Source organism: Acomys minous, assembly GCF_964271855.1.
Source record: "Acomys minous genome assembly, chromosome: 2".
In the NCBI taxonomy this organism is placed as follows: Eukaryota; Metazoa; Chordata; class Mammalia; order Rodentia; family Muridae; genus Acomys; species Acomys minous.
Genome location: NC_140484.1, coordinates 98462396 through 98480636, shown reverse-complemented (window position 1 = coordinate 98480636; position 18241 = coordinate 98462396). Strand labels below are relative to the sequence as shown.

The following is an 18241-nucleotide window of genomic DNA, read 5'->3' as shown; positions in this document are numbered from 1 at the left end:
TACTTTTTATAGGACAGAACTAATACATTGTTTTAGGAACCAAATCTTGATGCAATTACAAATAAAAGTAATAAACTTTACCCCATCTTCAATAGTCTTAATTTTTCCCTCATGCCCCAATTTTCATTTCTGTAACTAGTCTTTTAAATTCAAATGATTTTCTACTCTACATAACATCAATTAAATATGCCTTCTTTGCCTTTTACCCCTTATACTACTTTTCTATTCTACCACCAAATTTGTAAATACCAGTTGACACCAAATAACTGTTGATACTATCAAACTTTTTAATCAGCTTCAAAATTGACTTCTCTTTTTATTCTGTCTATAACTCTTTTTGTAACCTAGTCTATCCTACCTTTCTTTATGATATATAAACTCAGATCATCACCTCAATTGCTTTATTAATTACTGCTATTAATTTACATTCCATTAATGAACTATTTCAACTATTTATTGAAAGGCGTAGGAATTCTATCATTTCTTCTCTTTGGCTGAATATACAGTTGAACTGCAGCACTGTACACAGTCTTATACAACCATGTTGGTGATATTGGGTTCAGTGTAGCTATAATATAATTCTGCCTAAATACTAACTACTGAAAACTCCAACATTTTTTTCATCCAAAAATACTGTTTCATTTATATATCTTTTAAATGCAGCCAGAATAAAATCTGCACAATTTGGTCTACACTCCTGACTGGCTGTACCTAATGAGTGACTGCTGTGAAATACAGACTGCCCTACCTCAGTTTCAGCTCTACTCCATTTATGCACAAGAGTTATAGCAGGTATCTTCTTATTATTTCATTTTTCAACTAACCTCAAATAATAATGTTATTTTAACACTTATATTATGCTTAGGCTCACTTACCACATGATTGTAGTTATTTGTGTACTAATCCAAGACAACATTTTAAAAATATAGCATTCTCATGATAGGCAGATTTGGGCCCAGGGGTCCCACTCAAACTAAGGCACCAGCCAAGGACAATACAGGCAGTAAACTTTAAACCCCTACCCAGATCTAGCCAATGGTCAGAACATTCTCCCCAGTAGAGTGGAGAGTGGGATATGACTTTCTCACATACTCTGGTGCCTCACCTTTGACCATGTCCCCTGGAGGGGGAGACCTGGTGGCACTCAGAGGAAGGACAGCAGGTTACCAAGAAGAGACTTGATACCCTATGAGCATATTCAGGGGGAGGAAGTCCCCCTCAGGAACAGTCATAGGGGAGGGGGATAAGGGGAAAATGGGAGGGAGCAAAGAATGGGAGGATACAAGGGATGGGATAACCATTGAGATGTAACAAGAATAAATTAATAAAAAAATTAAAAAACAAACAAAAAACAAACAAACGAAAATACTAACAAACCAAATCTAAGAACACATCAAAATACTATTCATCATGACCAAGTAGGCTTCACACGAGGCATGCTGGGATGGTTCAATATATGGAAATCTATCAATGTCATCCACCATGTAAAGAAACTGAAAGAAAAAAAATATGATCATCTCCGTAGAAGCTGAAAAAGCATTTGACAAAATCCAACACCCATTCATGTTTAAAATCCTGGAGAGATTGGGAATACAAGGCACATACCTCAACATAATAAAGGCAATATACAGCAAACTTATAGCCAATATCAAATTAAATGGAGAGAAACTTGTCTATTCCACTGAAATCAGGGACAAGATGCAAAGCGTTTTCTTCATTCAGTTAATTTTGATCAAATCTTCCTCTCTCAACTTCACAATGTCCTTTCTATCTCTGTAACTTCCCTAATTCATGTTATTTTTCTTCTCTCTCTCTCTCTCTTTAAGAAAAAAGAAAATGGAAGTAAGACAAAACCTAATGCAATGAAACCACCACAATAAAACATAAAATCAAGGATTCCATTTTATGTTGCCCAAGTAGTTCACTTTTTGATGCCTCTTTGCATGGAGTCATCTCTGGAGTATGAATCACGTCCTCAGTGAAACTCCATTTGATAAATTAAATTGTACCTTTCCCAACAGATCTAAGTGGCAAATCATTTCCTGATTAGGAATTACACTTTATGTTTGCATGTTTTATCAATGCTGGAATTTATCTGGTTTGAAATTATGTAAGTCTTCATTGTATATATTATTGTAGAAGCTTCAGAAAATATGTACACATTTTAAAGACATTTTAATGCCACCAAGTAAAGTGCCATTGGCAGGAATGCGTTAAAACTTTTTGGCCAATTACCTCTCAAATTTGTAGCATATTCTTCTTCTTTCTAGCAAGAAATAAAATTCATTTAATTTAATATTACACTTGCAACATAATTTCAGGTGCTAAAACACAATATGCATTCATTTCTACACTGACAAGCATCCATAGGCTGTGGCTTCTCTGTAACAACAGACTTTTACACACTTACCTGACCATACACGTATCTAATAGCACAGACATAAAAGGTAAATAAAGTACTCTGTATTTATTATGTATAAAGGGGTTATTACATTTCCTTAGAAATATGATCAAAATGCACAGAGAAATCTAATATAGCATTGTATGTTGGAACATTATAGTATATAACTAAATAAAATAACTTCCCCAACCTCAAAGTTGTTCATTCAAAGCTGGAGTTCCCTCTTTTTTGACTAACAACAGTGATGAATTGAGTGAAAGCCTCTGTATGCTTGCTCACTTCCAGTCCCAAACTCTATCCCAAAGTTGTCAGTTATTTGAGTGAGATTATGTCTTCTGTGTTGGGTTTGGAAGGACATTTAGCATTCTAAAAGTAATTGAAACTTTCATGTCACGCTTGCAAAATTCCAACAGGAATTGTTAAATGGATTTTGTGAGATTCTACTGCAGTCCCCAGGGTACCTGCTATCAATACACTTTGAGAAGAAGATAGATTTGGGACACAAGGATGTCAGGGTTTAAATTTCCTACATTTTGCATATAAAACTGATTATTTCTATTTTGAATCTAGAATTATCTGATAAGGTTTTGTTTGGGTAATTCTAAAATCATCAATAAGTAGCAATGTCTGGAGACAAAACACACATAAAGTAGATAGAAAAGACTCCCACAAATCTTACCTAGGGGCTTCTGGGTACCCTGGTAGCATACTATGTGAACCTCCAATAAATGAAAACTGCAAGGAGTGTTTATGGAGTCTTTAGTAACAACCTCTTGTTTCTAGTGCAGAGCTTCAGATGTTACTGTAACATTTTGATGAAACGCTAAAGAATAGCCAAGTTACACAGTATCAAGTATATGATAAATAAGCTAATTTAGTCCCTCAGTTTCCAAGATAAGATGTTTTGTTTTGTTATACATATACATTTTTATTACACATATATACCATAAACTACCAATAGCAAGAAGCACCATGACACAATCAGGAATTATATAAATGTTACATTTTTAGTGTTTCCGTTATTTGTATTTGACAACCTTGAAGAAAAGATATTTCCTATCTTGGTGTGTCTAAAATTCTGAATGTAAGTCAATCTCCATCACATCTTGTCATTATCAATTCAAACATCTATCTAGACCTAAAAACATCTTAACACCTAAACAACTAAGTTTAATTGTATAACTAAACTACTTGGTCTTCAACCACATCAAAGACTTGAGAATGAGTAAAATTAATTACCTGAGTATACCAGGAGAATCAACATAGTAAAAATGGCCATCTTACAAAAAGCGCTCTACAGATTCAAGGCAGTTCGCATCAAAATACACAATGAATCTTTACCGACCTTGAAAGATCAAGCCTCAACTTCAAATGGAGAAACAAAAAACCCAGAATAGCTTAAATGATCCTGATTTATAAGAGATTTTCTGGAGCAATCTCCATCCCAGATCTCAAGCTATACTATAGGGCAACAGTAATAAAAATAGCATAGTACTGGCATAGCAATGGGCTGGTTGATCAATGGGATTGAATTAAAAACCAAGAAATAAACCCACATACCTATGGACACTTGATTTTTGACAAAGAAGCCAAATCCATACAATGGGAAAAAAGATAGCATCTTCAACAAATGGTGTTGGACTAACTGGATGACTACATGTATAAAAATGGAAATATATCCATATCTTCTTAATTATTATTATTGTATACAAGAATACAATTATATATTCTTCTTGTAGGTTTCTAGGACCCTCTGAATCCGTCTACTTTGCTATTCTCCCATGCTTCTCTCATCTAGAGTCCCACTAGTATGTCCTCCCCTCTGTCCCAGTTTCCTGGTAAGTGAAGGCTTTCATGGGACGTGGCACTTGGGCTAGTATGCAGATATAAGTGAGTATATACCATATATACCATTTGAGTCTTTCTGCTTCTGGGTTAACTCACTCAATATGATCATTTGTAGCTCAATCCATTTGTCCACAATTTCGGGAATTCCTTGTTTTTAATAGCTGAGTTGTATTCCATAGTGTATATGTACCATAGTTTCTTTATCCATTCGTCTACTGAGGGACACTTAGGCTGTTTCCATGTTCTGGCTTTTATGAATAAGGCTGCTATGCACATGGTTGAGCAAATTTTCTTGTTGTATGCTGGAGCGTCTTCATGGTATAGTCCAAGGAGTGGAATAGCTGGATCTTGAGGAAGCCCTATTCCCAGTTTTCTGAGATAGCACCAGATAGATTTTCAAATTAACAGTTGCTAATTCTTTTAGGAGATGCTTATACATTTGTATTTAGGATTGATATCTTGAGATTTGATAAATTATCCATGGACTTGTCCCAGGAAAAGACTAATTTGAATCACCATTCATCAATTACCTGTAGCTCTTCTACTAGCACAGAGTCTTGTGGGACTTCTGCCATTTACATTGACTTGAAACTTGTGGTGCTATTTTGTTAATCTTATTTAGGCATTTTAATTGTTGAGATTTTTGTAGATGCATCTTACCTATTATGAGTAGAAAACACTTTCTGACAGAAGATATCATGTTCTTCTGGATATTCTATTCTTTATGCACCTCACACAATGTTCTATAAATTTTCTTTGGTATATTTTTTTTTTCATTTTAGTTTTAATTCACCTTTGCCATTGGGCAAAACAGAGACTTGTTTTTTTTATTTTTATTTTTTAATTTTTATTTTATTTTATTTTTTAGTAAATGAAAAACACAAAGAATATCAGAGATTCTACTTTTCAATCCAAGTTCTATTGTTAGGTGTAAGATGTTACTGCTATGTAACAAATATTGCCTTGTTTCTCTTTTTTAAATTCTTTTCTATCTGTCCACTAAATCTTTGAGAAAAGGCAAGTAGAAAGTCTGTACATAGTGCCATGGAAGGAACTTTAGTCAGTGAAACTATCTTTTTTTTTCTTTTTGATTAAATTTCTCTACTTAGTGTTCTGTGTGTCTTCATCAATAACCTGTCCTTACAATCACTAGGTGTGCTAAGTCATGTATAGTAGAGCAGGTATATTGCTTTGTATGGGTCATTCCTTGGAATCAAAAACCCTTTTTACATTTGTACTTATACATTTTCTTGGAGCTGTTGTGTGAATATATTGCTTTTATTCCATGCAAATTTAATTTCTTGTGAAGCATTTTGAGATTTCAGGAAAGATCAGGAGGGAGAAGAAATAGTCAAGGGAGAAATAGTAGTGGCATGTCAAGAAGGCACGTGAATACATTTTATCATTTTAGTGATATCACAGGAAGTTTTCACACCTCAAAATATCTAGAATAATGAATTTTGATAACAATGTCTGCAAATGGTGAAATAGAGAGCCACATACTGAAGGTAGTTAGATAAATATGTGTACAGAAGCAAAAATAAATACCAAGTAGAGATAAAAGGGTTATATATAACTTTCTTTGACAAAAGAGGTAATGCAGGAGGGACAGAAATTAGAGTGACTCAAATGATGATCCGTCCAAAGGCCCACAATAAAACTGATGCTGAAGATATAGACCATAAGGCAGCCACTTCGGTATGGTATGTATTATTCTACCATGCTATGCTAAAGAGATATTATCTGGAAAATGTAAGAAGTGAACTTTCCCATTTATTTAGTTAATCATTTAGTCACTTTACAGCCTGGTTGCATGCCACTCTTTCATCTTCTTACAGTCCCATCCTCATTATCTCCTTCCTATTACTCACTCTCTCCATTTTTCTTGAAGAAGTGGAGGCCCAGAAAAAGTGAAACTTTTAGTAGTAGTATTTTACTCTTTACTGAGAACAGTTAGGAAAATACTTAGTGCAGTTAATCCTTATTCAAATATGAGAACTGACAAGAAAATCATCTAAGCAATTTTGAGCAGTTTATTGTCATAGATATTTATAAGACCTGATGATTTGTTTAATTATTGTTAATCACAAGATGTAACACTACAGATTTGATTGAAGCACTTAAGACATTATTTTTTGGCCAGCATATATTAAGAATCATTTATTGTGTCTTCTGTATTACAACCTGTGGTAGTCATTAAGAGTTTGACATATGATTACCATAAGTTTTGTTTACTAAAGCTAAATAAAGTTGTACAACTGGATGGACAATTTACCAGAATTCTGTACAAGAATAAGGTAATTGTAATTAATTGTTTGATAAAATAAGACTCCTGCATAAGGAACAAGAACCTAGAAGGTTTTTTAAAAATAAATATGTCGTCTTTGAATACTACTCAGCTATTAAAAACAAGGAATTCCTGAAATTTGTGGACAAATGGTTTGAGCTAGAAATGATCATAATGAGTGAGTTAACCCAGAAGCAGAAAGACTCAAATGGTATACACTCACTTATATCTGCATACTAGCCCAAGGGGCATGTCCCATGAAAGCCTTCACTTACTAGGAAACTGGGACAGAGGGAAGTACATCCTATTGGGACTCTAGATGAGAGATGCATGGGAGAATAGCAAAGTAGAAGGATCCAGAGGGTCCTAGAAACCTACAAGTAGAACATTATGATAGGCAGATTTGGGCCCAGGGGTCTTGCTCAAACTAAGGCAGCAGCCAAGGACAATACAGATGGTAAACTTTAAACCCCTACCCAGATCTAGCTAATGGTCAGAACAGTCTCCAAGTTGAGTGGAGAGTGGGATATGACTTTCTCATGTACTCTGGTGCCTCACTTTTGACTATGTCCCCTGGAGGGGGAGACCTGGTGGCACTCAGAGGAAGGACAGCAGGTAACTGAGAAGAGACTTGATACCCTATGAGCATATACAGGGGGAGGTAATCCCCCTCAGGAACAGTCATAGAGGAGGAGAATAAGGGGAAAATGGGAGGGAGGGAAGAAGTGGAGGATACAAGGGATGGGCTAACCATTGAGATGTAACAAGAATAAATTAATAATACAATTTTTTAAAAAAGGAAAAAATAAATATGTCATATTCATCATCTGATTGAAAAATTATAAATGAAATAGGATCTATTGAGTCATTTTCATATGATTTTATAGAAAAGTTCCAAAGACATTACTTAGAATCTCTGTAATAATTAAGCAAATCTGGGAGTTTGATGTCTAATTATCTGACATCCTACCTTATTTAGAAAACATGCTTGATTAAAGTATTGACCATGAAATTAGCTTTTGATAAGAAGAAGAATTGAAAGCCAAAGAGAAGTGTACATCCAATTGAACTATAAACCAGGTCCCATAGTAGTTGGGTTTTAGGCATAGGTACAAGAACCCACAATTTACCCTTAACTATTATGCCAGTTCTGGACCTATTGAGTACAGAGAAATTGCTATTTAACTTTTGGTAGTTTATATATTTAGGATGTAGGTGAAAATGCTAAGATCCTCCAGTGTGCCAGAGAATTCATTGCTTTGTCATTTGAGACAGGAGGAATTATTAGTCTTCCTGATAGATAAGGAGGAGAATATTTTTGGTTTGTCCTACAGCATGGGAACTGGTCTGGCACTGGTGACAACAGCAGCAGATATCTTGTAGGTCTTGATTCCTCATTCATCATTAAGCTATAGTGATACAGTCATGTAATGTACTCTGTTGGGGTTGTATCTTGTGCAAGAGAAAGGATACTACTTGAGCTTTTGGATGTACTTCTATGCTAGTGCATCTCTATATTTAACTCATTTATAACAACATTTACATTTTTATACCTGATTTGAACATTAATTTATATTAAATAAACTTTAATATTACATTAATTTTGTTTTGAGTTACTCATGGTGGCGTATGCCTTTAATCCCAGCACTCAGGAGGTAGAGACAGGCAGATCGCTGTGCGTTCCAGGCCACCCTGGTCTACGAAAGAGAGTCTAGGACAGTCACAGCTAACACAGAAAGATACTGTCTCAAAAAAAATGAAAGACCTGGTGGCACTCAGAGGAAGGACAGCAGGTTACCAAGAAGAGACTTGATACCCTATGAGCATATACAGGGGGAGGAAATCCCCCTCAGGAACAGTCATAGGGGAGGGGAATAAGGGGAAAATGGGAGGGAGGGAAGAATGGGAAGATACAAGGGATGGGCTAACCATTGAGATGTAACAAGAATAAATTAATTTTAAAAAAAGGAAGAAAAAAAAGAATGGAAGATAAAGGAGAAAAAAAAAACCAAAAGCAACAAAACAAACACACAGAATACCTATGAGTCAAAATATTCCAATCATGTTTTGGAAAAGAATTACATTTGTACTTAACATAACTGCAAATATATTTTAAGCAGATTAAATGATTTCATTATCAATAAGATGGCTGACCATTTGATTTTATTTCTTTATTATATTTGATGTAAAATATTTAAACAAATTTGTGATTTTTCAGACAGTTCTAATGTGATAACTTCATTCTCATTAGAGGTTTTACACATCAGTATTTATCACTTTTGGATTAAATATCTTTTTGTACTAAAATGAACGTTAAATTATAAATACAGCCTACAGAAAAATTGGTAGCCTAATTTTTCTTATGATTTGTGTTTATAAAGAAGCAGAACTTTATGTGACTCAGTTTCTTTAAATTTCTAAAGCTAAGTAAAGTTAGCAAAGGAATTCATGATTAAATATATATTTTGAAGTCTGTTTGTGATTATACATACATATTTTAAATGTTTTGCTACATTGAATAAGCCATTATAACCTATAAATGTATTACACTTAATTATCACACATATGTAGTTCATAATTCCTATTTCAATAACTAATTTTATATACTCAGACCTTTATGATTTTATTTTTAAGTTTCCATGACTTTGTCCTCATGTGTTATTTTTTGATTATTAGGAAAAGTCTTCATATAAGAATCCATTCTTATATTTAATGTTTTTAGTCAATTTAAAAATTAAAAACAATTTATGTCTTCCATCTGTTTAACTAATTTTATCATTTCTACTTATTGTTAGCTTTATTTCCTCAAACAATAATTTAATGAAAATTACCTATACAGAATGCTGTATAAAGTAAGATTATTAGTACATATATGTTTCTTTAATGTTGTAAGGTAAATTTTTCCCCTCTTGAAATTTTATAGGTTTTTAATGCATGGCTTCAATGGTCACAAGAGAATGGAAGATTACATTTCAGCAAGAGCTTTAAGAATATTAATGATTTTGAATGGAAGCAATAGTCTTTTAAAATAAAACCTAAATAGGGGGTAGATTTCATACAACTAAATACCTGGGCAAAGAACCATCATATATATTTATAATAAAGCATATATTTAAGTAAAATTATATAATTAAGTAAAATTAAAAAATATATTAACTTAAGCAAAATAAAATGAAGAATTAGATAAAAATAAGAATATTTAAAGTTATGTGATTAATTAAAAATTGATTAAAATTAAATATCATGAGACAAATATGGTAAATAAATAAATTTACAAATCAATAAATTTACCATGTATTGTAGAAATTTTCCTCTTGGGAAGAGTTAAGCAATATCTGGGGACACATTTCAGTATGTACATCATTTTTTCATTATGACATATATTGATTCACCCTGCATTTTAACTTTTAGTAAATACATCCAGTTTTTACAAAAAACTACCCCTTGAGAGCTAATGTAATTAGTGTCTAGTTGCATAAAAGTACCTGGGAGGAGAGATTGGACAACAGAATAAGTTCCTATGATGCTGGATATTTATTTTCTCCTGTAACTATTTTAAACAAACACAGCTAGAGTACTGCATACAGGAATGGTGGTATTGGTCTGTTTAGAAGGTATTGCACAACATTACCATAATGAAACAAATTAATAACAAGGAAATGCATTCATTGTGGGTTTAGTCCAAGGATAAAGCCCAGATGAACACTATGACAATAAAGACCATATGACTATAGAAACAAAGAATAAATGGTTATCTATACAACACAGACACCAGTTTCTTAGAAAATCCTTGAAATAAAAAATACTCTCGCTTTGAACACCAAACATATGCTGGCGAGGATGTGGGGAGAGAGGAACACTCCTTCATTGCTGGTGGGAATGCAAACTAGTACAGCCACTTTGGAAATCTATCTGGTGCTATCTCAGAAAACTGGGAATAAGGTTTCCTCAAGACCCAGCTATTCCACTCCTGGGAATATACCCAGAAGATGCTCCAGCACACAACAAGAAAATTTGCTCAACCATGTTCATAGCAGCCTTATTCATAATAGCCAGAACATGGAAACAGCCTAAGTGTCCATCAGTAGAAGAATGGATAAAGAAACTGTGGTATATATACACTATGGAATACTATTCAGCTATTAAAAACAAGGAATTCCCGAAATTTGTGGATAAATGGATTGAGCTAGAAATGATCATAATGAGTGAGTTAACCCAGAAGCAGAAAGACTCAAATGGTATACACTCACTTATATCTGCATATTAGCCCAAGGGGCATGTCCCACGAAAGCCTTCACTTACCAGGAAACTGAGACAGAGGGGAGGACATTCTAGTGGGACTCTGGATGAGAGAAGCATGGGAGAATGGCAAAGTAGAAGGATCCAGAGGGTCCTAGAAGCCTACAAGTAGAACATTATGATAGGCAGATTTGGGCCCAGGGGTCCCGCTCAAACTAAGGGACCAGCCAAGGACAATACAGGCGGTAAACCTTAAACTCCTACCCAGATCTAGCCAATGGACAGAACACTCTCCACAGTAGAGTGGAGAGTGGGATATGACTTTCTCACATACTCTGGTGCCTCACATTTGACCATGTCCCCTGGAGGGGGAGACCTGGTGGCACTCAGAGGAAGGACAGCAGGTTACCAAGAAGAGACTTGATACCCTATGAGCATATACAGGGGGAGGTAATCCCCCTCAGGAACAGTCATAGGGGAGGGGAATAAGGGGAAAATGGGAGGGAAGGAAGAATGGGAGGATACAAGGGATGGGATAACCATTGAGTTGTAACAAGAATAATTTAATAAAGTAAAAAAAAAAAAGAAATAAGAAAGAGGCAAAAACTTCTGCTTTAAACTCCTAATGATCACATAGATAAAAACCACTGCTGTAAACTTATAATAAACAGAAGTATCTAGTTAGATATACTTCTAATGAAAGAACTTAGATCCAATAGTTCTACTGTATCTCCCTCTCTTGTAATTATTGTATATATTTTTGAATGAGGAATTTTTCATAGATGATATAAAAATCCAGGACAGAATTACAATTTTTGTGGGTTGATTAGAGTTTTCCTCTATTAACCATCTACCAAACATATGTCTGACTGTCTGTCTATGACATTATGTATGTTTATGAATGATATGTGGGCGTTCCCTATGTTTGTGTCAATGTATGATCTTTCTTTTTTTCTTTCCTCTTTCTTTCTTTCTTTCTTTCTTTCTTTCTTTCTATCTTTCTTCTCATTGCAATCAGCAGCCCCAAACAGCAAGGCTACCAGTCTGAGAGTTTCTGAGTCTATATATATATATATATATATATATATATATATATATATATATATATATATATATGAGAGAATTTCTGAATAACAAGACTATCAACCTGAGAATTTAAGAGTTAAAGTATAGCTGGCAGAGCCATTAGCCTGAGAGATAAAAGGGAAAAATGTTCAGAGTTTCTTGCTGTGACCAGAGGTCCCATAACCTGAAAGTTTAATAGTTAAAACATAGAAACAGTGGAAGCAACCAACTCCTATCCCAAATAGACCTAGAGTAAAAGCCTTTGGATCCTCTTTCTTGATGACTCTGCTGTCCAACATGAGCCAACCATGGACCCTGTAAATGTAAATCCTGTCTTTTTAAATTTTTTTACAATATCCAAAATACTCTAACTATTAAAACAGAAAAAAAATTCTCAAATTTAGGGCAGCAGAGGTTGTTGTCCAAAGTATAGTCAAGCCAGATTGAGAGTGAGTGCTAAAAACATTTGGGCAAAGTTTTCTTTGTTATTTTAGATTATAGACAAACCAAAACAATTGAGTTTGCAATACATGTTAAGAGCAAGACCAAGGTAAAAACATTGGCCAAACTATAAACCCTTTTTTTCCTTTAACAATCTGATTACCAAAATATGTCTGGTATGTAGGAGAGTTGCCCTCACACTTGGTAACATCTAGGAGTCAAGAGACCACGGGATTACTCTAAAGCTCTCAGAACCATCAACTAAGCAAGTCTAAAGGTGATACTTGTAATTCCTCAAAAAGTAAATAGAGTGTATCCAAGTTAAGTTCCATGATTTACCTTGTCCCGATATTTTTGGAGCTGTTGGACATATGGTCTGGTTGAATGGAGAATGACCTCACATCTGGATATCAGAGTTTGTGTCATCAAAACAAATGGTGATGAGAGGAGAGACACACGGAGATGGAGAGTGAAAGAATGACTGCCTGAGAGAAACATAGCTACCCAGGCCCCTTGCATGCCCCAGCATTAATAGGTGAATGAGAACAAGTGAAGTCAATGTGTAAAGCTAAGCTACTAATGAACGCCCTTTTCCCTTCCTAGGTGTCTGCACTTGATTTAATATTTCTGATGTGGCTTAACATGTCAGAAGGCAGAGAAGAGACTAGTATAAACAGAAGACCCTATCTAAGAGTTGAACTCTTTTACAGTGACTAGGTGGTTGGTTATGGTTCTCTGAAACAATCTCCTTCTGTTGAAATGAGGAATTTTTTTACGTGGGCAGAAGACTAAATTTATCTGAGCATATGATGACGAATGTTTATAAATTGTTGTTAGATATTATATTGGATTAATACATGTGTGGTTGTTGCTTCTCCTCCCTTAATCATAACTTCACCAGCACTGAGTAATTAACTAGGCTTCCATTATCAGGCATTGCTTCACGCTTCTTGAACAGGCCATATGTGCAATTAGATAAGTATCGGGTACCATAAATATATGTGTGTTACTACTCCACACTCAATGTTATTTTCCTATACTGTTCCTTGAAGAGCGTCATAGCCATCAAAGTTGTGTAGGCCTTCTGATTGCCTTCATCCTCTAGAAGCTTCCGTACTGTTAATGAGTACATCCATAAAACACTCCATAATTTTCATGGTTCATTTCAGTTAAGTGGCAGAAACGTTATATGATCAAGACGTTTGTTATATTATGGTTTCTTCTCATAATATGAGAAGCTCCATCAAATAAGGTCAACCCGCATGCCTGTTCAAAAATGGGCTGAATAAGTATGCTGGAAATGAGCATACCAAACTTGGAAGGGAAGAAACACAAAGAGACAACCATACACAAAAAACAATAGGCAACTAAGCTGGAAAAGGAAGATGTGACCTTTTCCAGGGAAGAAAACTCCAATTAATTGTCTCCTAACAAAGTTAAGCTTTAATGACCAACTTGCAGGTAGCATTCAACTTACTAATCAGGTTATACTTAAGAATATATATTAAATTAATATATATTAAGTAATTAGTAAATTTGAAGGAAATCATGAAGCAGTATATGACAAAAATATAATGAGAAAATAGTCTCACACATACGCACATCATGGTAAAATTATGCATATATTTTGAACTTTTTTTTTCATAATACTTGTTTAAAATTTTCCCTGCCTTTAAGATACTTTAAGATTTGCATGATCATTGAATATATTGCTTGACCAGAGGTAGAATCCAAAGTTTTTCAATTAATCTAATCAACTGTTTGTAAGGCACTCTAACAGACATACAGTTATAATCCAGTGTGGTGGCTTATGCTTACAATCATAGCACTTATGGAAACGGATACAGGCAGATTGCAGTAAGACACAGCTTCACGTGATAGCTCAGAGTCACAATCAGAAGGGCCCAGACAGACATTGAGGCTTTTTGTAGGTATCCAGGACCTATTCTCAAGCAACCATATTCATGCTCAGCCCCCAAGCATGACTGGCTACTTTTGTCTTTTGTCAATAGGAGCAAGAATCCATATTAAATCACAATATTTTTTATATCTCTAGTCTCACTTTCCCTGCTCCTGCTGTAACACACAGGCAGGAGTTATAGATAAATGAAATTGTAATATTGGATAGAAATCTCCCTGGTTACAGTAGGCTTTTCATTTGCATTGCTAGATTTGAGATCATTCTCTTGATTGGCCCCAAATCCTTTCTTAATATGAATACATATACTCAGCCAATCAGAGGCAAACAGAGCTAATTTAGTTCCCTTCAAGCAAGATGCTTATCAGTCAGGCTCCTGACTGGAGTCCAGCTCTCAGCTGGTTCCAGGCTCTAGCCAGGACTTGACTATAAGCAATAGAGGACTGCTGCTAAGGTTAGCCAGGAAACAGAGCCAATGAATATCCAGCATAGAGGCAGGTATTTCTAAGATACCCCAACCTCTGGGTGAGTCATCTGTTCCTAATTTTTTTATGTTGGAAATATGTGTCTATTTCCTGATCCTCTGTTTCTCCTTTAAGATATATTGCTCATAAGGGAACACAGAAACTGAAGCAGCCATCATGGAGCCTGCATGGATCTGTGATAGGTCCTCTGCAAAAATGCTGTGGTTATTAATCTTGGGGTTTTGTGGTACTTCTCACCATGGGAGTGAGGGTGTCTCATTCTTTTGCCTGCTTTGCGAGCTGTTTTCTTCCACCACATTTGCCTCATCCAGCCTTCATGTGAAGGTTTGTGACTAGTGTTGTAACATCTTGTTTTGCCTTGTTTAGTGGTTATCACTGGGAGTCCTGCTCTTTTCTGAAGGGAAATGGAGGAGCAGTGAATCCAGAGGAGGAGGAAGGTCACAGGTGACTGGGAGAAGTGGAGGGAGGGGAGTCTGTGGTTGGGATGTATTTTGTGAGAGAAATATACATTTTTAAAAAGATATATCATTCTTATTCACCCTCAGGTTTGGGCTTTATCTCTAATAACTATGAGACAGGAGACCTGCTCCTTTCCGTACTTCCTTCATGGACCTACGGGGAAGAAATGCTACTTAAGTATATCTGCAATCTGGCAGCCTAAAGTACTTAGAGCTCAGAGCTCTAACATTTGCTGATATTCCTCTTTTAGAGGGGTCTTTTTTTTATTGTAAATAGACTTTATTTCATATAATATACAGTAGTTATGGTTTCTCTTCCCTAACCTCCTTTAAGCTCTTTCCCATATACCCACCCACCCAAATATATACATTTTCCATCTCTCATAAGAATAATCACTGGTATGTATAGTAATAATTAATAATAATATAAAAGTAATAAATAAAACAAATCAGTACAGAACACAAGAAACAGATAAACAGTAGAAACACAGTCAAAGGAGAAGCAGGAGATACACACCTAGATGCAGGGACATACATGTTTATACAATCATAATTGCCACAAAACCACAAAACCATTATATGCAGCCAAATAACATGTCAGAATAAAAAAGTCACTGACTAAGTATTATGAGAAAAAGAACCTTAAAATATACTATTGAGTGTTTTTTTGTGTGTGTGTGTGTGTGTCATCTGCTTCTGGCCTTTGGGCCATTAGGCCTGCCATTGAGGGTGATTTTCTCCACTGAATAAAATTAATTTTTATTTGCTTGTAATTATTTACTGGAGATAGTTTGTGCTTTGGGATGTGATCTTTTGCTAACTTTCTCTTGCCTAGTACCCATCGATCATCTGGGAGCAAAGAATTGTAACACTGACATCCTTCTTTGTCTCTCCAGCTGCATCAAGGGTCTCATCCATTTTATGTTCTAAACCACACCCTATTTACAGGTGTATATTGTTACTGCTGTGTGACAAATATATTTGTTTATGGCTTCTTGCATGTTCACTCCAGTTTTAGAAATAAGGAAATATAAGAGGTCGTCTTATTACCATGCAATGAACTTTTGTTTTCAGAGGCAATCATTTTAACTTGTAATCACTTAGTATTTATTGTTCGTTTATGATGGTTCTGTTTGTACCAATCACTTCAGTGTGTTTACTCATGTTCATGGAGTTAAATAGCATTGTCTCGATTCCTTTTTTAAAAACTGGCTAAAGAGAAATAAAATAAATTTATTTCAGTTATTTAAATTTTTTCCATTTTTCTTATGTTTCTTTTTAAGACATATACATTTATATTATTACACATAAATAAAATAATCTACATACAGCATGAAGAATCACAAAACAATCAGCAATTATATAAATGTAACATTCACAGTGATTTGGCTATTTGAATTTGGCAGACTTGGAGCAAACATCTTTCCGATCTGGTTGAGTCGAAATTTCTGAATGAAAATCAATATCTATCGTATATCATCTCAATTCCTTCTTGAAATAACAAACTGTTTTCAATTATATTTATTACATATCATCTTGTGGCTGTTGTGCATCTTATGTTAACTTTATTCCTTTCTTGTGGAATATTTGAGAGAATAAAACTTTGGTGTCTGGAGTGATGGTCAAGTGACATGCAGTAGAGACGAATCAATGAAGCACATGTAACAATGGAAGTATTTTATCACATAAAGATCTCAGTGAAACCTGTCTTGTTCCCTCTCTTCAAGAACTTCTGGGGTCTATTCTAGTTGCCCTTCTGAATGAAAATGAAGCATCTTCATTACAGTCCTCATTGATATTTAGCTTCTTTAGGTCTGTGGATTGTGGCTTAATTATTTTGTATTATATGGCTATTATCTGGTTATAAATGAGAATAGATTATACTTTTCTTTCTGGGTCTGGATTACCTCACTCAGGATGATCTTATCTGGTTCTACCATAGGGGTTCTATGAAAGATGCCACCAAAAAAAGAGATTTAAGCAGATGCTGAGACTCATAACCAAACTTTGGGGCAGAGGTGAGGGAGACTTACTGAAGAGTTAGATGATAGAAGGGCTTGAAGAGGACAGGAGCTCCACAAGAAGAACAACAGAGCCAACTAATCTGGGCCCAGGGAAACTAATAGTGACAGATACACCAACCAAGGACCATGCATGGAGAGGTCCTAGACGCCCTGCTCAGGTGTAGTTGATAGGCATCATAATCTCCATGTGAGCCCCATAATACGGGAAGTATGGGCTGGTTCTGACATCGACTCTGTTGGCCACACATTGATCACTTCCCTCTGGTGGGGTGACCATGACATCCCACAGAAAAGGATGCAGGCAGACCAGCTAATCATTGATAGGCTGCTGTCAGATGGTAGGTGAAGAGGGCTACCCTTTTCTAAGGATTAGGGGAAGGGAAAGAGAGAGGGAGGGTTGGCCCAGGCAGAGACATAAGGGAGCGTGGCTACAGTCAGAATGTAAAGTAAATAAATTAAACATAAGCAAAATTATTTTTTAAATCCTAGATGCAGTAATGTGCATTCCTCAAGTTGATGCAAGGATGGATCAATAAGATAGCTGGGAAGGTTGTAGTTACTATTTGGTAGTGGTATTCACATAACTGATAATTAGCTAAATATAGTAGGGGTAGTGAAGAGAGAAGAGTTCACATTCTTTTGGGGGTCGTGTTTTGAGTCAGAGTTTCTCTTTGTAGCCTTGGTTGCCCTGGATTCACTTTGTAGACCAGGCTGACCTCAAACTCAAACAGTGATCCACTTGCCTCTTCCTCTTGAGAGCTGGGATTAAAAGCGTGTACCACCACACCTGGTTTGAGTTAACATTCAAATGTTTCTCTTCCATTATGGCTTAGGAGGAAGCTAGCAAGCCTCTAGGAGGTTTACATTTCATTTACATTACACTAATAATAATATAATTTTACTAACAGAGATTGAAATGTAGTTATAGAGAAGTCTGAGCATGATTATCCTTAGATGCTCAAGCAAGTGCTTCCTTAAATCCCATTAGCTTCTACAGATGAACCATAGGGATCATCACTTAGAAATAAGTCAATCAAGCATTCACATGGAACACTTTATTATGTTGCAATATTTA

General features: G+C 35.3%; 1 protein-coding gene across 1 annotated transcript in view; it reads left to right on the top strand.

Annotated features, from left to right (window-relative positions):
• Positions 1 to 18241, top strand: part of LOC311592786 (uncharacterized protein) — a 386211-nt gene that overhangs the window by 248097 nt on the left and 119873 nt on the right. Inside the window, exon 48 of the mRNA XM_084773587.1 lies at positions 15051 to 15128. Within this exon, the coding sequence (XP_084629713.1) occupies positions 15051 to 15128 (78 nt within the window). The remainder of the gene's footprint in view (positions 1 to 15050; positions 15129 to 18241) is intronic.